The following is a 23,112-nucleotide window of genomic DNA, read 5'->3' as shown; positions in this document are numbered from 1 at the left end:
TGGGTGGAGGGAGTTGCAGCTATTTTCTCATCTCAACTGTTTTTCAAAATCACTGAGCTAGGTGAATTTAAATCAATTGAATATTTTGCTATAGAGCTCAAAACCGAATCTATATTTTTTGTTATTATATATTGGCTATCCAAGCACTCGCCAATATTAATACAAGAACTCTCTGAACTATTATCACTATGTGTCACTAGATATGACAAAGTAGTTCTTAACAGAGACTTAAATATCCAAATAAGTAAAAAAGCAGACCCAAGAACTATTGAGCTTTTAAATCTCCGACAGTTCCGATCTAACTCAACACATAACAGCAGGGCCGGCCCAAGCCTTTATGGGGCCTTAAGCATAATTTATTTGGGGGCCCCTCATGTATTCGATTAAACTTAAATGTATTACACATTGTTCATTTGTGGTGCGCCGTTTATTCGAGGGCAGCGTTTATTTGAGGGCAACGTTTAATCAAAGAAATACGGTATTATAGACTAGCTGCGCTAGCATGCTAACGTGTTAGTTCGCTACATTAAATGTTCTTAGATAGTTTGAACAGTACGGTCTTCTAAATCACTGATTTAGCAACAAGCAAATGTCAATGTTAGTTAGACTAGCGAACAGCTAGTGAACAGTGAACAGCTAGATAGCGAAAACAACTAGACTACCTACCACAGCCTGTTGACTAGTTTAGCTTGCTAACGCAAAAGCACCTGCTTCTCCAGTTCTTTCTAGACAGGCGTTAGCAATAGGCTAGACTGCTATTCGTTTTCTGGCTATTTTTTCATAAGCTTCCCTTCCCGACTATGCCAAACTGGGGCCCTAAGCAGCCGCTTAGTTCGCTTATGCCTTGGGCCGGCCACACTAGATCTAGTAATAACAACTGGACTAACCATCGATAATATTTTAATAACTGGGGCCCATTCTCCGTACGTCGCTACATCTGAGATCAAATGACACATTCAAGATGACATCATCTTGCTAATCATGATCTGGCTAAATCGGTTCTTCGAACACCCTTGTTGTTTATGATTAGTATAGCTGGATTGTGTTATGCGTTGGTCTAAAAGGGGGAATGTACACTGTAAAAAAATCTGTAATTTCTACAACAAAATTTTACAGTATCTTGTTCTGTCATTTTACAAAGTTTACCTGTTTATTGCAATGCATTGTGGGTCAAAAAACTATTACAGTAGCCGACAGTTCCTACAATAATTATTGTGAAATTACAGGCATATTTGTGCTTGACTGTAAATGATGCAGTAATACAGTTATTTACTGTTGCATGAGGCGGTTAGCTTGACAAAAGACCATGGCGGATTGCAGAGGAGCAGCCACATTTCCACTCCCCTCATCTACAATATGTAAGCTATTATAAATAGCTGACAATTAAATTGTTAACTTGTTAATGTTGGTTGAAATAACCTACATTGACCATGTATCAGTCTGGTGCAGGCCCCAATATAAAGTTCACTTATAGCTAGCTAACGTTAGCTGGAGAAATTTCAGAAGACATTTTGAACAAGCAATCCCAGCCAAAGCAGTTTAGCTTATGGTATAGTACTGAAGTAAAAGTATAGTGGGTATAATGTTACCGTTAATCCTTTACATATTTATATCATTTTGAACTGAGCGTATTAGTGGAAGTAGAAGTACTAATAGTGTTTTTCAGCTGCTGCATTGTTTAGCCTACAGTAGCTACAGGTCGAGGAAAAAAATCCTAAAGGTAGCGCCATCGCTGCACAGTGATAATCACATTACATGGCTGATGACGATTTTCAGGTAAAAACGTTTGTCAGTTATGCAATTATGCCTGAATGTGTAATTATGTTCTGTGGCAATTATAAATGTTACAGTTTGGGTGTGGGTAGGTGTTGTTTGAGTAATGATGCATCCAAATGTATGTTACAGTTTTTCTCGATTCCCTTACAAAAGGAAAATATATTGCAGTATATTGGAAAATATGATGTGATATATTAGGCAATATATGTCCATATATGGGATTTAATAATTATATTGTACGGAAATACATGGGATAATGTATTGATGATAAATATATTACTAATATATTATAAACTATAATATATATTCATGTAATATATTGCAATATATTGCATAATACAGCAATGATTGCCGTTTTCCATATATTGCAACATATTCAACATGAATATATAATATATGTGTTTATATATCCCAAAATATATGCAATTTTATATCTATAAATACCACCATAATGTATTCCGATTTATATGGGAAAATGTATTTGTAATATATGTAAATATATAGTGTCACATGTATGTTTAATATATGGTACAATATATTTGAATTATATGTAAAATGTAAAAAAAATTAGCTGCAAGCAGCAATGGCAAATTCCTCCTTCAAAATGGCAAAATATTTTACAATTGACATAATAGATAGTTACACCGGGATTACCCAGAAAACTAGAAACTGTTTTGTAAAAAATAAAAATAAATGCCAAGGTCTGGAGTTAAACCTGGAACCCTTCAATTACCAGCACAACCTCTAAATAACAAAAGAAGACGTTTTGACGTATGGCAATCATAGTCACATTTGGTCCAAGCTCAAACAGCTCTAATTCAGGCATATATAAATAAATGTCAATCTTATGGTATTTACGTTTTTGGGGGCAAATTTTCACTTAGCAGGTGGTACTGTTTGACCCGGGATTCCGTTTGAAATCCTGCCGTTGACAACCTTATTAGAATACCTTGTAGATGGCAGAGTGGTTAGGGAATCAGGCTATTAATCAGAAGTTTGCCGGTTCGATCCCCGGAAGCGCAAAAATTAAGCTGTGTCCTTGGTGTGTCCTCACCCTACTTGCCTCGGGGTAAGTCCCTGTACTTACTGTAACTTACTGTAAGTCACTGGATAAGATCGTCTGCTAAATGACTAAATGTAAAAATCACCATATATGTCTGTACATTGTATGTGCATGTTCTCATATATGTACACATGCATTGTACAATATATCTTTCCATATAATTGTACATATATTTAAAATATATTCTACCATATATGAAGCATACATGTGACACTATATCTTTACTAAAATTACCCATACATTTTCCCATATAAAGCGGCATAGATTATGGTGGTTATTTATAAATACATAATTGCATATATTTTGGGATATATAACCACATATATTATATATTCATGTTCCATATATTGCAATATATGGAAAACGGCAATCATTGTTGTATTCTGCAATATATTGCAATATATTACATGAATATATATTATAGTTTATAATATATTAGTAATATATTTATCATCAATATATTGTCCCATGTATTTCCATATATAATATATTGGTCAATGTAGTGGAAAATAATATATTAACAATATATTAAAATGTATTTCAAATCATATATTGGTAAATATATTTTCTTTCCGTAAGGGTTGCTAACACACAAAAATGGTATGTGTAAGCCATCCTCACAAAACCATCTTGCCAATTCCCAGCAGAAAGACCATGCACCCCAGTCTTTAAACACAATTTACCCTTTTTGCTCAAGTTCATTCACACTTCTTTGCAAAACTCTAAACACACCTCTCACTTTAAGACACAATTGTCAACATTATGTCACTTAGAAAACACTGTCGTTGGAATAGTCAACTCAAACCAGCACAATTCAAACACCCTTAACAACCAATTATCCTTGTGTAAGCACTAACGAGCAAAAGTACTCAACAAGCAATCAGGGGTTTGGACTGAATAAAAAGGGCAACAGGTAAGCACACCTGTACTTTGAAATCATGGAAGCAAATGTTTGAAGACGCGGCAGAAATGTCAGAATGAGAGGAGGTGTACAAGGGAGAGGCAGAGGAAGAACATCCATCTCAAATAAGATTTGTGCCACTGTATTGGACCATGTTCTAATACACGGAATGACAATGAGAGAAGCAGGGCTGAGAGTTTAGCCAAACCTGAGTCGTTTCATTGTTGCGTCGATTGTCCGGACTTTCAGGGATGAAAACAGGTGCCATACTATGAAGTTGTACTTTTATGTACTACCGATATCTACCATGAACCTATATGCATTACAGTAAAAGAAGTAGAAAATAAAAGACATTGACATGAAGTTGAGTATTTACAGTATATTGTCAATGTGTGACAATGTCAAACAGTGTTGTTTGTTTGCAGAATTGAAAGACAACGAGTTGTTGGTGGTAGACCAAGTATGTTTAGTGATGCCCAAGTCAATGCCATCGTGAACATGGTTTTGGAAAACAACCTCATACGCCTCAGAGAAATCCATGCAAGAATAATTGAAGACAATGACACATTCCAAAATACAGTGTCAGCATTTCAACAATTGATCGCATCCTTCAGCGCAACCATATGCGCATGAAACAAGTGTACAGAGTTCAATTTGAAAGGAACTCCGAGAGAGTGAAAGAGCTGCGTTTTCAATATGCCCAGTTACGCGTTTACATGTATTCCATAAATTGTGTGTAAATATCAACTATTGGACTGTGTAGACTACATGTTGTAATAGTTTCCATGGTTTACTGTAACAATACCGGATTAGCTGTATTGTAACGTCATCAAATCTCTTACAGACAATACTCCAGCATGATGCCAGTGACACCTTGCATGAGTTGATATTTGTGGATGAGGCAGGATTCAACTTCACAAAGCACAGACGAAGAGGGCGAAACACTATTGGCCAACGTGCTCTGGTGGATGGGCCTGGCCAGCGTGGGGGTAATGTTACACTCTGTGCAGCCATCAGAAACCATGGAGTCCTTTACCGCAATGCTACTCTTGGCTACTTCTGGCTTTTCTGGATGGCCTACGGGACGCTCTTTTTCAACATGCCCAGAGAGAAGTGCAGCCTTGTTATGTTGTTTTTTGGGACAACGTTCGTTTCCACCATGCTGTTCTTGTCCGAAACTGGTTCATAAATGATCCAAGATTCACAAATTTGTTCCTCCCACCATAGTCATCTTTCCTCAATCCGATAGAGGAGTTCTTCTCAGCATGGCGTTGGAAGGTCTATGACAGAAATCCCTATGTTCAAATCGACCTTCTCCAAGCCATGGAAGAAGCTTGCGGGGACATTGCTGTGGACTCTTATTCTTAGGGATGGGTCAGACATTCAAGGGCATTCTTTCCTCGCTGTTTAGCTAGAGAAAACATTGCCTGTGACGTGGATGAGAATCTCTGGCCTGACCCTGCTCTGAGACAGGATGCTGACCCAGAATGAACAGTAACCCACTGTAGCATACTCAAGCCCTAACTTACCCAAGTGAAAATGTTTTGTTTATTTCCTTGTTTTCCTAGCCTTTGTTATGCAAATTTCAATTTACTGTAAAGTAATACATTTGTGTTGACTAACAGTAGCCTACTACTATTTACTGTATTGTATACTGTGACCACTACAGTACTAAAACAAGAGCTCAAAATGCACTTGCTAATAAACATCCTGTAAGAAGGACAATTGCAATGTTTGTGATTTTTATGATTTGCATCATGTCAAACTCATGAGGTTGAACATACCATAACAAAAATTCAGGGACACGTTATAGTCAATGGTTCATGAAAACCTTTTTATAATAGTGTTTTCAATTCCTCCCAGCAGTGTGTGAAGGGTATTCAGAAGTTTGATTTTATTTGAGGGCTTTGTGTGTATTTTGAATGCAAAGTTAGTTTTATACAGGGGTGAAGGTATTTTTTATTTCTTGGTGGTACTATGATACAGGTTTAATGTGCGCAGACAGCGCGTGCCGAAAATTTCACTTAGCCTAATTATTTATTTACTGTATTATAGTCTACTTATCAAGCATTCACTAGGACTTCTTATCACTTTAGTATTACTCTTTAACCCACCTGTATCTGTTTTTGATGAGGGTCAGGCAGTCAGGTACTGCCATCATATGGCAGCTTTGTTGATTTGGGCAGAAAAAAATGTGTCCCCCAGCCCACTCCCGCTAGAATGACAGTTGAATGTCACTTGTTTTTTACTACGCCATATTTTTGCTAGCCTACCTGCTGCAAAATTATACCAAGACAAGTAGAGCTATTTTATCCAATGTAATTTATCACTTACCGCTATCTTGTTTTTTATTATCCTCCACTTCCTTTCTCTTCTTACTTTTTTGGCTTCCTGAAGCATTATTCCGCTTCATGATGACTGCCGACCGACGAGGTTTTGTATTTTACCAGCAGCACAGATCATGAAAGGGTCCCCTTGAGGGGGATCCCGATAACAGTGTCATTGCACTTTACTGCATTGACTATCAAAGGGGCGCTCACGCATTTTATTCTTAACCAGTCTTTGTCGTGCGGCCCCCTGCCAGCTCGACGCCCCAAGCAATTGCTTGTTTTGCCTTGTCGCAATGGGCCTGTGCGTGCGTTGTAATTTCTGCGTAAAAATTTCTTACCGGTACGGCGTAACTGCCAGTACCGGCTTACTTTCACCCCTGGTTTTATACGACAGATAATATAGTTTTGACTACAGTGTTTGATTTTGGGTCAACAGTCAAGGGTTTAGCCAAAACTGTAAGTATGAAGATGTGTGTTTAGAGCTTAGAGAAAACACACTACACATTCAAGAAATGTGTCTTAGCATTTGAGAAAAACTGTAAGACGTTCTTTATTTACGACCATTATTTACCACATGAGAATCTATGTGTCTTGAGTTCCAGCTAACAACATAACCCAACACGTGAAGTTAATCCCGCGAGACCCACTCAAAGTACGGTAACACTAGGGTCAAACAGTACAGCTATCTACATCCCCCTTCTTTAGCTGCAGCTCCTGAACATGAGAAAATAGAATCACACACTTCTGCACTAACAGCAGTTTTACAAAAGAAATGTAAGTATGATCTGGTTTACTTAAAAGTAACTCTGTGGGTGTCCCACAACTAAATGCATTGTCAACAGAATAAAATATTATACTGATCTCGAAGAACAAAGTATTATTTCTGACATTTTCGATTCAACAAACTTGAGCAGCTATCTCAGTCCATGTATTTTCTATTTGGCCTAAAGGCTTTGCCGGACCTGGTGAGATACATGGAAGTGGCGACTTGAACTGGGCTTTTGGCCTGCGGTTCAACACATAGCTGGGACTCCACGCTTTGCTGGGATTCACTGGTGGGAGACTTTTCTGGACTTCGTTTGTATATGACACTGTTCTGCTGGTGTTTGTTCAGTTCTTTCAATCCTATTTTGTACATGTCAGGGTCAAGTGTGTAACCTGTTGTGTTCAATCCATCAGTGTCTGTGGCGTTGGTTACGCCTGTATTCCTTCCCCTCAAACTCCACCACGAGTGTGGCTCATCACACTTTCGCTTCACAATTCCCACTTTATCATGTCCCCTTTGTGTTTGGAGTCTTACCACCTGGTTTGGTTCCAGGGGGCGTAGTGGTTTGCTGGTCTTGACGTAGTAGTGTTTTTGTGTCTGTCGCTTCTTTGTTAATTGAGCTTTGATGCTGGTCGGGGTTCTTGCAGCTGGTTTTAGCAATACTCTGGACAGCTCGTCACATGCTGGTAATCCCAAGATCGGGCAAAGTCTGGCTGGTAAACTGGGTGCCATTGTCTGAGTACAGCTTCTGTGGTATGCCGTGGACTGAGAAGTGACGCTTTAGGTTATTGATGACAGTCAATGATGACAGGCTGCTGAGCCGGTCAATTTCAAATCAGAGTATGTCTGTGGCGACAAGAGACCAGGGGCCTCATGTATAAACGTTGCGTACGCACAAAAAGCTTGCACATGCTGGTTTTCACGCACACTTTGTGATGTATAAAGATTTACTTGACGTGAGAATGTGCGGGCTGTCACAGAAACTTTTGAGCCGACGTGAGAATGTGCGGACCGTCCGAATTCTAACTGAAAAGTGCCGAAACTCACCAAACATTACAAAATAGTTTCCACTGCTATGTTTATGACGTTGACTATTCAAAAAACATACAAATAAAAGTTTGATCATTAATGTGGATGATCACATCAAACTCCCAAAACCCAAAACGGGAAATGCCATATTGCTGTTTAATCCACCACCACTTAATAACTTCTGTTAAACTTGAGGGTGTCAAACAAACGACAAAATCACTCTGGAAATGCATGTCACGCTAACCCTATAGCTGCCATGCTGTTACGATGCGCCACCACTTGTTTCTTCATTTAAAGTTTTACATCGGACCATTTCTTCTTAATTTCTGCCATGGTCCGGTTCTCTGAACCCACAGCATTTATGGCCCTATAATAATAATAATAATGATTTTATTTGTAATGCACTTTCATAAAATCTCAAAGTGCTACAGGTTAAAAACAAGAAAGGGCGCAAATTGTGACAGTTTTCCACTCTGCCGACATTCTTTTGTCACTAATACCTGATGACAGGCCGCCAAACAGGACACATTTTCTCGCCTCCACCTCTGTTGTCAGAACCTTGATCTCACAGTCACCGTATTTCTTCAAATAAACGCTGCAGCGTTTAACGTTCATTTTTGGTGCAGCGTTTATTCAAGGACTGCGTTTATTCGAAGAAATACAGTAATTCAGACAAAGACATGACCTCAGGAGCGCATTTATAGTCCATCTGCATATTCATTTATAGGAGGAGGCAAGCCGGGGTCAGTGGCTCGTTCACGTGCGGTCAATCTCACGTTGATTGTGATTTATAAAGGAAAGGTGCGCAGGACCTGGCGTACGACCAGTTTTATACATCTCAAATATTTCTGTGCGTAGGTACTTTTCGAGTTTTGGCCGTACACCATCTTCTGGTATGAAAGCTGCGCAATCCTTTATACATGAGGCCCCAGGGCAGGTCTGGGACTGTGTGCAGTTTTAGCAGCTCTTTTTGCTGGTGGGGCCTCAGGCTGTTGCAGAAGCTGCATGCCATAGTGACAGCCTGAATGTCCTCATTTAAAGATGGCTAAAAGACGCTTTCCTTTGCCCTTTTCTTTGTGCATTCCACTCCTGGGTGTCCAATGTGTAGTACCTTCAGGTATTCTGGGTGCAGGGCAGCGGGTACGACCTGTTTCCTTTCATGATGATCCTGTCTTCGATGGTGAGTTCATCACGGAAACTGAAGAATGTTCTCGCCTCTGTAGGTACGCTGCATGGACGCCTTGGCCAGCCCCATTGAATGAAACAGGTGAGTTTCTGCAGCACTGTGTCTGCAGCAGTGTATTGACGGAGTTCTTCAAGGCGTCTTGGGGATATTAGTTGAACTGTCATCACCTCAAACTCAGGCCGTTCTGCCCTCTGGGGGCTGACGTTGCATCTCGGTGCACGGGAAAGGGTGTCTGCTAAGTAGAGATGCTTTCCTTTTTTGTAAGTGAGAGTCAGGTCGAATTTTTGCAACTGTAACATCATGCGTTGCAGGCCAGCTGGGATAGTGTGAAATGGCTTGTTGTGAATGGTGACCAAGGGCTGGTGGTCAGTCTCAATCACAACCGGTTTACCGTAGATGTAGTCATAGAACTTGTAGCAGGCGAAAATGCTGCTAGAATAGCATGCTAGAAGTTCCTTTTCAATTTGTGCGTATCTCTGAGGCTGTGTTAATTCCGAACGGCATCTTTAAGAACTTGAATCGGCCATACGGAGTTGTGAATGTTGTGCGGAGTGATGAAGCATCATCCAGTTTGACTTGCGAGAAGGAGCTTTTGGCATCAAGGACGGAAAAGATAACGGCACCTGACATTTGAGCAGCAACCTCCTCCACTGTACGCATGGGATGGTGAGGGCACATGAGGGCCTTGTTTAAGTTTCTGGGATCTATGCAGATGCGCACGTCATCAGTCTCTTTCTTGTGTGTGGCCACCAAATTCGAAACCCATTCTGTGGGCTCATCCACCTGTTCTATTACTCTCAGAGTTTGCATTCTTTGGAGCTCTTGTTCCACTTTCTTTTGCATTGCAGCTGGAATGCGACGTGGAGGGCTGACGACCGGTGTTATCTCTGGATCTACCTTCATTGAGTATGTTACAGGTATGTCACCGACTTCATCTTTAAATAGGTCTGCATATTCCTGAAACATTTTTTGTGACAGGGTTTGATCCTTTACACAGTCTAGGTGGAATACCTCACTGCTGAATGTGACCAGCTTCATATGTATGCTGCCTGTAGGCCAAGAATGGAGTGGACATTTCCTTTCACCACTTGAAACTGTAGGTTGTACAGCTGTTCATTTAGCTTGCATGGTAATGTCACTGTGCCAATTGGTTTGATCATAGATCCACCAAACCCCCCCCACAAAAAAAAACAAATATACACACAACTTTCCGAAATTCGCCGTGGGTGCCCTTTCCTATCTCAGTGGCCTGACGAACTTTGACAGTAGGCTAGGTAAACTTTTCGAAAATGGCCTCAAAAAGACAACAGGAGTCAGGGGCAGAAAAAGAAATAAACTGCGAGATGATGCCCGTGCATCACTTTCAGGTAAGTCCATGTTTAATTATTGTTAAATACGGGAAATGTGCTGCTAACTTAGCCTATGCATACACCTCGAACTAGCTGACGTTATTGCTAATTTTAGCACACTCAAATATGTTAGGTGCAAACTAAATTTAGATTTTACTGTTAAACATTATCTATGCATTTGAAATAACTGACGCCAGCTAGATGTTACTTTACTGTACATTCTATGATGCTTTTATATTCGATTGATCAAATAGTTTTTAAATGAGTAATAAAGGTGGAGAGCTCCTTGGCTGCATGCTTTCAGTTTTAAATGTTTATAATTAATTTGGAAAACCATGCTAAGAAACGTAACGGTGGGGCTGAAAATTTAAGAGACAAAAATACATCACCTTCACTAGACAAGGTTTTACCAATTGAAAAACGTCTGTTTATTTTACATATTTTGTTTATGCTCCAAAAACTATTATGCACGCAAATAAAGGCCCCAAAATTGCGCGCTCGCATTAACTCCGTAACTAGCATCATATCAAACACAGAATGTGGATGCATTGACAGGGCAGCTGTGGTGGTGGTGGTGGTGGTGGGGGGGGGCATCATAAAGGAATTATGCGTAGGGCACCAAAATGGATAGCGGCGGGACTGAGTACACAGCTATAAAAAACATCAAAATCTTAAACCTTGATGCTATGTAGGGGTAGGCAAGGCTTCAGTCAACATATCGGCAGAAAGGTACAGCATGTTTGAGTTGTGATGTACTGGCTATATTTAGGACATGATCCTTTACACAGGATCCACTATGGATATCCAGGATCATGATGAGTTTGGGATTTCTGGATCTGTTGTCATGACAAGTCAACTGGCATTTATTGTCATCATATACTTACAGTATACAATGAAACAAAACAACGTTTTTCCAAGACCTAAACAGAACCTACACAACTACAACAACTGCGTGGTATTAGGTAAATAAAAGATTTTAATAAAAAATTTAATTTGTCAAGTAGGGGTAGGTCAATGGAAACTGTGAATGTACACATAACATACTAATACCATAATATGTGGACATCAATTATTGAGGTAGCAGCCATATGCCAAAATATTGAGTGGAGTCTGATGATGTACAGGTGCGTGTGGGGTGCATGGGTTTGTCCACAATGCGTGTGGCTTTGCGGAGGCAGCGTTAAATATAGATGTTTGTGAGGGAGGGACGAGATATCCCGACTTTCTTCTTGGCTGTCCTGACTATCTTCTACTGAGTTGCGGTTCGAAGCGGTGCAGTTCCCAAACCAGGCTGTGATGCAGCTCCTCGGGGTGCTCTCTATAGTCCCTCTTACAATGTGGTGAAGATGTGGGATGGGAAATGGGCTTTTAGCCACTGCAGGTATACCAAGGAATAAGGTGTTCAACAGTTTAGTTGATGTTCAGCAGGGATGGGTTGCTTTGAACGTTGCTTTGTGCTGACCTTACTTGCTCTGCACACCTGAAAGATGGCAATGTAGTACTATACATGGACAATTTGTACAGCAGTGCAACCCACTTTCAACATTTTCTGTCTCTTGAAATGGGGTCTGTGCAGGCCAACATTCACATTCACCTGTAAAATTAGAAAGGGAGGTGTTCAATTTATAGAAAACGGTCAACAGCAGGCAGTCAAGCGGTATGACAAGAGGTGTGTTCATAACCTTATGAAACATTACAGTCATACATTAGTGTCTTGTCAATTCTATAAGTTGTTATTTTGAATAAGCATAAAGTCTGGTTTATTCTATGTCTTCCATCAAGTAGCTCTAGCCTAGATTTTCCAAACAAATTACACTTTCACATTTTTGCAATACTTGAACTGTGGCCTGACAATAAATGAGGAATAATAAAAGTTCCATCAGCACGGAAATGAATGGCAGTAGATGGTAGCAAGAGATCACAAAACATTGCCATCAATTTAGAATGGATGTCTGCATTATTGTGTTTGCTCTAATTAGACTAAACTTAACAAGTTACGAGCTAGCTAGCAAACATCAGATCGTGGAAATCAACAACAGGTCATGCTGTCATCTCAATATCATGCCACATGTGTATAATTTGTATAAATATTCTACTCACCGGAAAAGTTTTCCCAGAAAAGTAGAAGCCAACCAGAAAGGTTTAGAAGTATCCAAGCAGCATGAGCTTACTTGATCGCTTTTGATCAAGGGGTCTGGGAGTCATTTTCCAGTCTCGCCTTTATGGCTCAACTTGGTTGACATTGTTGATAATTTACTAGGCTATGTTACGTTGTTTGTGTGGTCAGATTAAAACGAGTAAAAAAATAATGCATGTGCATCCAGACAGACTAACGTGCTAGGATTGTAATGCATCGTTTTATTTTCCTTACCGAAGTCCTATTATGTGGCCCCAAATCCAAAAGAGAGATGCTTACTAAGAATCTAGGAGGCTTAACCCCCTGTCTTAAATCAGAGGTGACGAGTCTCGGTGTAATCCTGAACTCAGATTTGAATTTCAACTCTCACATAAATAAAGTGACCAAAACAGCTTTCTTTCACCTGAGAAATATAGCAAAGGTACGACCATCCATAAACCAAAATGATGCAGAGAAGTGAATTCATGCTTTTATATCCAGCCGGCTGGACTACTGTAACGCACTTTTCACTGGTCTTCCCAAGAAAACCACTGAAAGACTACAGCTCATTCAAAATTCTGTAGCTAGATTATTAACCAAAACTAAAAGGAGAGAACACATTAGTCCTGTCCTAGCTACTTTACACTGGCTCCCTGTCACTTTCAGAATTGACTTTAAGGTCCTTTTCCTCACATACAAAGCTCTACACGGACAAGGACCTAGCTACGATGCTAACTCCCTTATAAACTATACACCAGCTAGAACACTGTGATCATCAAATGCAAGCCTATTACAGGTCACCAGAAGCAGTCATAAGAAGATTGGTCATTTGGCCTTTGCTAATTACACCCCAAAACTATGGAACAAATTACCCATAAATATTAGGGAAGCAAACACGCTAGACATTTTTTAAAGACAGCTTAAAACCTACCTTTTTACCGAAGCATTTAAGTAATTTAATCTCAGAAGGGTTTTACTACTTTTATTAGTTATATTATTGTTGCTATTTTAATTATGACTTTTATCACTTGTATTATTGTTTTTATTGTTTTTATTGATTTTATGTAAAGCACCTTGAGCTACAATTCTTGTATGAAATGTGCTATATAAATAAAGTCTTACTCCCGATTGGACTACGTCCCGATTGGACTACTGCAATGTGTTGTTCTCTGGCCTCCCAATTACCTACTTGAAAAATTTACAGCGGGTACAAAATGCTGCTACTAGACTATTGACAAAAAAAAGAAAGTTTGATCATATAACCTCTACTCTTATCTCTTTACACTGGCTCCCTATCCAAGCCAGAGCTGATTTCAAAGTTTTACTACTAACTTACAAATATCTACATGGATTGGCACCACTGTACCTCTCCGGTCTCCTTGCACCCTATTGCCCCGCAAGGACTCTAAGATCTCAAGATGCCGGCTATCTGGTAGTACCCCAAATTAAGAAAAAAACTGCTGGAGGTAGGGCGTTCTCATATAGAGCACCTCTTCTCTGGAACAAATTACCTGTCTCAATTAGGGAGGCTGATACTGTTTCGACATTTAAAACTAGATTAAAAACGTTCTTGTTTAGTCATTCCTATGATTGTGTGTACTTTCTATGTAAACCTGGGGTGTGCGTTTGCCTATGTGTGTATCACATGTAACTTTTAAATTGTAATTTTAGCTTATGTTCACACTGCCCATTTAAATGTTACAAATAAAGTAAACCTGTTATTGTATATTGTTACTGTAATAGTTCCGTTGCTGTATATTTTTATTGTTATAGTTTACTAGTTGGAGACAACGGGGGGCTGGTTGTTTTCATCCTTATTCGTATAAATATAACCTATTTTAGAGTTGTTTCCCCTGGAACAGATTTCATGTTCCAACCAAGGGGGGCTGTCGCTGTCTTGGTGTGTGGGGCTGCATCAAATACCCTCTTAGCTTTGTTAAATTGCTGCACTAGTCCACACTTGACCGGTGGGGATCTCATTCTATTACGACTGAAACTGTTCCTGCTCCTGACATTCTCTAATCCCTGTTCTCCTCTCTGTCCCCCCCCACACATCCCCTGTGGTGTGGGGGGTCTGAGCTGTCAGAACCTGCCTGGTCGTCGGTCTACCAACGCTCGACCAGGTCGTCAACCGGAAACCAGCCTCCATGACGGCCAACAGCGAGTTTCCAGGTCCCATCCAACGTCTATAAAGCCGAACAATGGATTTTTGGTGTTTCAAAACCCATTGACATTGTATGACTATGTTTAGCTTGTGTTCTGCTCCTCTCTCTTACCAACCGTCTCTGGAGGAGGGGATCCCTCTCTGAATTGCTCCTCCCAAGGTTTCTTCCATTTTTTCTCCCGTTGGGAGTTTTTCCTTGTCTTCCTTGAGGGTTTAGGTTGGTTGAGGGGCAGTTCTATGGGCGTATGTGAAGCCCTCTGTGACATGCTTGCGTGTAAAAAGGGCTATACAAATACATTTGATTTTATTTGATTACTTACTTATTTTGTCAACACGGGCTGTGTTGCCAACTCAGTAGGCTTACGAGATGGAAGCCAGTTAGAGAAAACAAAACGATAGTTAGACTGACTGGATGTATCTGAATTATTGTGTATTCGTTATAATCCGACCACACATACAACGTAACATAGCCTCGTAAATTAGCATCAGCTAACTTGTTGATTTGACACTACGAGCTAGCTAGTTTGGCAAAAACATCACATTGTGAAATACAACAGTAAAATGCTTTCATACCTGTAGCATGCAAAATATATATGGGTGGTATAATTTAAGGTGTAAAAATACTTTGGTCACCAGAATCATAGCCAAAATATCTACCTGAAGCGGAAGTAATACGTAATGAGAAGGCGGGATAAACAAAACAACCAATGAATGGAGTAGTCGTCACTAATACGGGGTGCAAACTAGGTCAATGGAAAATGCGAAGCGAGAAATGCTGAAATTGTATAGCAATTCGATTTCAATGCGTCATAATCAATTTCTGGAACATTGACATTAATCAAAACTCAAGCGAATAAAAAACTTACTCTGGGGGACCAGTCAAGAAATTTAGAACGTACGTGTGAAAGGGTTAACACCCTAAACTTAATTGTAATGTACAAAAAATATATGATTACTTATGAACACCAGTTAATTTTAACGGTTTTTGGACATAGCTAGCAAGATTTTCAAGCCATGTCAAATCAAATGCTCCGTCAGCCTTCTCTTTTGATGCGGCAGCAGCCCTGCAGCAGCCCCAAACAAATCAGGCTGTTGAACTTAAAAATAACTTGCCGAGAAGTTAGGCTAATAATGTAGCCTAGTAGTTAAACTGATTGACAATCTGTTTGAAACAGTCGAGTTGAGTGTTGGTGTTTCCCTCATGCATCACAATAGAATTAGAATGAAACTGAGTGGAATCTTTGAATGTCGTTTTCTCCCTTGTCACTTTTTGACAAAGGTCAACTTAAAAATCATGTAACTTCAGTTGTGATGAAGATATCTGAGTGATTTATATTCAGGTTTTAATTAATGGCACATAAGTGGTTAATTAATTAACCCCTTTTGGATCCTGTTAAATGTGCCCAAAAACGCCTAAACAGCATACCCAAAGTAAATTGACTGCTGTTCTTGAACCATTTGGAGTACATGCATGTAAATGGACTCTTTTGAAAGCTGACACTCTGAAGTTATGTTCCTTGTTGTCAGGACCCCTGTCAGTCCTACTGGTGTTGAGTAATAGAAGCTTGAACACAAGGAAAGTGAAAGTTTCTATTTCCGCCTAGATTTTGTGTTGAAAACAGAGTCCTGAAGAGGCCTAGAGGTGGTAGGTATTAGCTGGAAGACAGCATTGGACCACAGGTTGAAGCCTTACCCAATTCAGATCAAAAGTCAAACATAATACCACAATATATTCATATTTGACACATGTTTTTATAAGAGTACATCCATGCGTTTTCTAAAAGGGCCTTTTGGAGACTCCAGAAAACCCTTGTAACCAAGGTCAAATTCTTAGGATAAAAAGGTATAATTGTTATCTCTAATGAAAGGTGGTACTTAGAACTATCATAAATAACAGCTAAATCCCTCATTAGTATTACTGAAACACAAAAACTGAAGCATGAACACATTGGAGTGCTTTATCTGATTCCCAGGATTGGCGCACAAAGAACACTGACATATTGCGCAATCGACTTTTATTTTGAAGGCTCCACAAACCCTGGCATATGGGGTATCGCCATTTACAGCTAGCGCTGAGCTACAAGGATACCTAGCTCATTTCAGTGCCAGTCTAAGCCAGTTAGAAAAAATCGTGTAGAGGGGGCGGGGGGGGGATGGGGGGGGGGCAGGACACACAGACCTGGTTGGGTTTAGAGGTCTGTCACCGGGGCATGGAAGCTCCTATTGGCTCTGGGTCAATCCTGTTAACCGGTGCCTTTTAATGTCCCCAGGAAATCCTACTTCATAATTGCTGTAAAATGTTACAAATGTTTATTCTAAAAGGCTTTAATTATAGGTTTAGGTCTTCCTTATCATATAAATAACCAAAAAGTGTCTTTAAGACAATTAGTTTATATTTTAACCACTTTTGTATTTTGTACACATGTTCATTTTGCCATGTTTTGCCATGTCCCCATCACAAATGATCAACTCTTACAATAAATATCAGTCATTAAATAATAAAATATTCAAATGATTTGCTCATTATGTTGTAGACCAAGTTAAAATCTTTCTACTTTTACATATTTTTTATTTAAAAAATAAATGTTAACCCTTTTTGGGGAGATTTACTTTGTGTCCCCCCCAAAAAGTTCCACCCTGTTAGGTTGTAGTTTTTCCCTCTTAAGAAAATAGCCTACACTTCCCATGTCACAAAGTTCATGAAATGACATCATTTCCTGTGGCAGGAATTCAACTTGGCCAACTGAAGTTAATATGAACTTTCAGATTTATCTTTTTTCCAAGTTCATAATGTCAACCTGTTTGTCACAACCTTAAATTTCCACCCTGTTAGGCTACTTTGTTAAGAAAATAAATAACATTTTATAATTTCAAATATGGTTTTATATAAGAATTAAAAGGCTGTATACATATAGGGTCTAATGCTAGCTAGATCATGATCACTCACAGAGTTAGGGCTAACATAGTTAACAAAATTCCCCCCTGTTAGCTTCCACCCTGTTAGGTGTGTACAGCTAACAGGGTGGAAATATTGTTAGAAAATGTAGTAACATAATAAGTTGCATACAATATTTGTCATGTATTTGCAACAAGGGACATATAATGGACAAGTAAAGGTAAATATTGTTATGCCTTTACATTTTTTTTACTTTGTGATTGTTATTCATGTCTTTAACAGGGTGGAATAATGTAATGGTCCATGTCTGAACCAAATGCCCATAATTATTAGGATTTAAGTGCATGAGCTTGGCCAATATGTTTTCCAAACAGTTAAACATATCTCTTTCCTGATTAAATGTTAAAAACATGAAAAATAAATAATCATTAATCATTGTGTATATTTCTAGCTTTAACTCTATCAAAAGGTCAGAGTGTAGCGGCCATTTTAAAACTATCCTCGGGGTTCTAGTGTACTCACATGAGTAGCTATGAGCGATTATTTGTGACACAAATCAAAAACATTTTTTGACGAAGGAACAATGAAGCAACAAGATCGTGGCTATGTGTGGATATAATTCATTGTTTGGACAACTACTCGACATGGTTTGATACTTTGGACCCTTGGGAATGTAAGCAGATGAGGTTTTGATGAGTTGTGTGCATACCTGGAACATTCCTAAGTAATCGTAGGTAAGTACAACTTTTTTCTCTGGCATTGTTGAATGAACGGTCACCGGACAAAGACGTTGATTGTACTTTCTGTTGCGAGTTGAGCTTGAATTGGTTTATTTCAATGGAAGCACAAGAATCGTAGCTTTCCAACGATGTATAACATGTGTACTAGTTGAAAAAAAATATTTTTTTGAATTGAGTGCGTTCTCACTGAGGGAGGGGGCGCAGTGTTTCTGGCTCGCCGGCGAGCCAAGGAATGAGAACAGGTTGTGTGTGTTTTGTTTGGTGTTTCTTTGGACACAACCTTAATTACCTCTTTCTGTTTTCTCTGTTTTTGCTTTTCTTTGACCAACAATGTATCACCCCAAACAGTGTGCCCATGAGAACACAACTATAATACAGTAACAAAACAGATTCAATGTGCAATGCATAATAGATTTTCCTAGACATGAATAATTAGAATGAGATGGATCTAAAAAATGTAACCTGTTATGTACTTATACTGTTGTACTGTTATCACATTATTTTGACTGTTTTTGCTGTATAATAATAGAAAACATATATCCTACACCAGAAGAAATGTTTACCATTTTCTGTTTCTAAGCATACTTCTTAAAAGTATATCAAAAGTGAAAAATGTTCAAAGCATACTTAAAAGTATAACAAAAGTGAACTATTTTCTAAGAATACTTCATAAAAGTATATAAAAAGTGAACTAAAAGTGTACTATCCATATTTTAGTATACTTATAGTACACTTTAATATACTTATTTTTTTAAGGGATAGCTCGCAGTGTAAAGCAATGGGCTTCGGTGTGCTACGTATTTTTGCTCTAGTGCAATCGAATTCCGCTTTATGCAAGCCTGCAAAGGTTTGATTTTGTCTTCACTTATTTTGTCGCAAATGGTAGCCTAATTTAGTAAGCACGTAGCCTAAAGGCCTACTTTCATATTCTCTGCAGCAAATATGACATCCGACTTGAAAATCGCTAGTAATATGTTTGTGAATTTGTGACGAATCTGGTGATAGAGGCAGACTGATAGGTGCACGCACAGCTGGGGAACCAGTTAATTTGGGAACCAGTAGGGATAAAACACCGGTATTGGAATCCCGTGTCCTTATTTGACTAAATCTAAGTTAGCTCATGTCTAAAACCCTCGGCTAACGGCACGGCAGAAAAAGTCAGAAGGCGCTGGGGGGGCACGAAAGAAATAGAACCCCTGCACCCCCCTGGATTCCGCCCTGGGGCCTCGTCTATCAATCCAACAATTTTATCTGAAAACTTTAAACATTAGCTAATAAACGTTAAACGTAGTGTCGTTTGTGTAGTATCACTCTGTGCTCCTTACGTAAAAATATTGTATTTTTGTTTTTTGCATTAACTGCCTTCACATTGCAAATGTGCACAACCTCAACACCAAATCAACTACGACATTATAATCACCAGCTGCATTGACCAAGGGCACTATTCCTACCACTTGAACAAGTTGAACAAGTACTTCAGAGATGACAGAATTTCAATTCTGATCTGAAAAATAAAGGTCCCAAAACCACTGAGAACCACCAGCTGCATCACAGGCCCTGCACTATCTATCTATAATTCCAGAAATCTTTGTGTCACTGACATCAGATGTGAGATATGGTATATTTCTCAGATCACAATGTACATTTTCTGTCATCTCTGAACACACACACAGAGATTCCTGCCATTATTTGAGAGATCTGTTGAGTTTGGAAAATATTAAGCTAAAATTCAAGGAATGTGAGACAGACGGTTGATTGCCTTAAAATGACAAGAGAAAAATATTTACAAACTCACTTGGGTTCATAGAAGACCTTCTCATTGTGTGACAGGATTCCCTTTCCTTTTCTTAGCCGCTCAACACCATTCCTGGAATGGACACAAAAAGATGGAGTCAGATTTAAACAGAGCCTGCTGTGCCTCAAATCTTTGAAGGGATGTCTATTTCCACAAGAGAAAACAGACTTTCTTGCACAGTGGTGTATTTGAGTATATTTTAAGATATAAAACATGCACCCTCTTATTAAGCGTGTCTTGTGCAAAGCACTATTCTCTTTTTCCACACTCAAGCCCAGTTTCTTTCTTTTTAACTCTTGTTTTGTTGTGTTTTGTGTAAAGTGCCCTTAATATTGACATACACTCAGATTTGAGAGAAAAGATTGCTTATTTGCATTTTCATGTCCATGGGCCAAATATATACTTTTTTATTAAACAATATATACAACTTTTTAGATAAGCCACATTGAATGAAGTATCTAGTCAAATCATGCTTTGTCAAATATTTCTGTGAAATTATCTGTGAAAATATCAAGAATGCATGTATTGTAGAGAGGTTTCAGCGCACATTAGCGAAGCAAACACAAGTTGAAAACACAACATTGACAAAAACGAAACATTTTTAAAAACACTGCATTTCAAAAAACAATCAACATTCAACACCACAACATTAAGTGACAACACAACAGCATTGGTTCACACCACCAACATCAGCCGAGACCACAACAGCATTAGCCGAGAACACCGCAGCATTACCCGAGAACACAGAAGTATTAGCCAAGAACACAGCAACATTAGCTGTGAACACCGCAGCAGTAGCCCAAAACACAACAACGCTGGCACAGATGATCTTCAGACCAAAACACAACATAAACGCTGCATTTCAAGTTGCTCCAAACAAGAACATCTCCAGACCACTAGAAGGGTATATGCAGGAATGCTGAAGTTAATTTCAATACCTTTTCAAGACTTTTTGAAGACCATCTCAAAATATTTTAAGACCTCATTGCCACTTCAAGTTCTAATCTGCAACAAACCTTAAACTTAATAAACAGTTGTAGTTTGCAAATAAATCTATAGAGCACAACCATACAACAGAACTCAGATAAGCTTGGAAGAAACAAAGCTCAAAATAATAAATCAAAGAATAAAAGGCAAGGTTTGTAGAAATATTTCAATGTTTGAGTTCAGTGAGCGGTGATTAAAAAAACGACTTTATGTTATGTCAATCGCGCTTATATACTGCCTCCAAAACTTTAGTCCGGCAAAAAAAAGTTTGGATCGGGTTAGATTTTCTGCATGCGTCTTTCGCATCCATAGCCAGCATTTTGATATTGTTTTTGGCAATTCAGAGCCACAAAATGTTGAGGCTGACAATTGCAGAAAATCGCACTCAGGGCCTCATATACAAACATGATTGCGCCAATTTCAGGCGTGAAATAGCGGGGAAAGACAAAACACCGTATTTACAAAGGCAGCGCACTTGAGTAAAAACGCAGATTACCGCTCCTGGGAGGGTTTAAGGGAAAGTAAAGGGTTTAAGGGTGTGTATATTTCTAGCTTTAATCTGTCACACTGAATACACTTTACATGATGTTTGAGATGGTGGGCACATGTTATAATGGCTTATGTTATGTACGTAGTTTAGGTTAGCTATGCCATAGTTTAAACTTTAGCCTAGCCTACCTTGGTTAGAAGGAGAGAAAGAGAACATGTATCTTGCAAGTATCATGTCAAAACTAGCAAAATTCACTGAATGTCCTGGTTTATTATGGTTACAAATGAAGATGCAATTGGTTTGACAAAACACGATTACCCATTTTATTTCATTTTTTACGATGCATAGACTCAATGTAGCCTAAAAGACGATTTGCGAATGACAGAATTTCGCCGCGACCACAACGAACATTGTTTTATTTTGTATTTAAAGCGTCCTTTAAGAAGCTTTAGTCTTTAGGGGTAAACATATTTTTAATTGTGATTAATCTAGATGAATTCACTTCGAAATATGATTATTATGATTAATTTGGGGTTTTTGAATCGTTTGACAGCCCTGATTTTTATGTTAATGATTTCAAATATTTTTCAAATATTTAAATAAAGGAGTTCATGTTTCAAGTGAAAGTACATGGAATCTTAGAAAATCCTTTTTTTTTACCGTGGTATCGAAATTGACATTGAGAATCGTGTTATTTTACTGGTATTGGCACCGCATACTGCATTTTTGGTATTGTGACACCCCTAGGTAGTCTACAGTAGAGGTCACATGCCCCTGGTGGTCTGGAGCATTTCCGTTGTGAGCAACTTGAAATGCAGTGTTTCTGCAAATGTTGTTGTGTTTTGGGCTACTGCTGCGGTGTTCACAGCTAATGTTGCTGTGTTCTCGGCTAATACTGCTGTGTTATCGGGTAATGCTGCGGTTTTCTCGGCTGATGTTGGTGGTGTGAACCAATGCTGTTGTGTTGTCACTTAATGTTGTGGTGTTGTAAGTAGTTGATCGTTTTTATAAATGTTTTGTTTTTGTTAATGTTGTTGTGTTGTGTGTTAATGTTGTTGTGTTTTCAACTTTTGTTTGCTTCGCTAATGTTGTTGTGCTGTGCGCCCGTGGGCCACTGTAGTATTTAGATGGACGACGCATCTCCACTTCCTCCCACTGTACAAAAATGAATCCAAAATATCCCAGATACAGGTGCTGCCATCTTGCGCTGGTGATGTCATTTGAAGCCAAAGTCTGCGCAGTAGTGATCGGGTGGTGGAGCCACGGTATCGAGGTCCCACCCATACACTCACCCGACCCAATCACGAACACTTTAGTCAAATAACTAATTAAAAACAAACTGATCAGAAAAATTACCACTTGAACAGACATGAGCGTGATAAGAACTACCTAAAATGAAACGTTTTGCTCATGTCCCATCCGCAAACATGGAAGGGGCGGGACTTATGACCCGCAGCCAGCCACCAGGGGGCGATCAATATGTTTTGGCTTCACTTTTGGGGGTCTGTCATGTCGTCCATTATT

The 23,112-nt window shown here is 39.1% G+C and overlaps 1 protein-coding gene across 3 annotated transcripts in view; it reads right to left on the bottom strand.

Moving 5' to 3' along the window:
- The window catches only part of osgepl1 (O-sialoglycoprotein endopeptidase-like 1), a 139,926-nt gene that overhangs the window by 72,007 nt on the left and 44,807 nt on the right, over window positions 1-23,112 (bottom strand). For all 3 annotated transcript variants that reach the window (XM_084688397.1, XM_084688396.1, XM_084688398.1), the window contains exon 6: window positions 20,112-20,183. In XM_084688397.1, the coding sequence (XP_084544523.1) occupies window positions 20,112-20,183 (72 nt within the window). The remainder of the gene's footprint in view (window positions 1-20,111; window positions 20,184-23,112) is intronic.

This window comes from Hypomesus nipponensis, chromosome 23 (genome assembly GCF_054491055.1).
Source record: "Hypomesus nipponensis isolate SF chromosome 23, ASM5449105v1, whole genome shotgun sequence".
NCBI classification, from domain to species: Eukaryota; Metazoa; Chordata; class Actinopteri; order Osmeriformes; family Osmeridae; genus Hypomesus; species Hypomesus nipponensis.
Note: the sequence above shows the minus strand (reverse complement) of the source record. Positions and strands in the feature narration are given on the sequence as shown.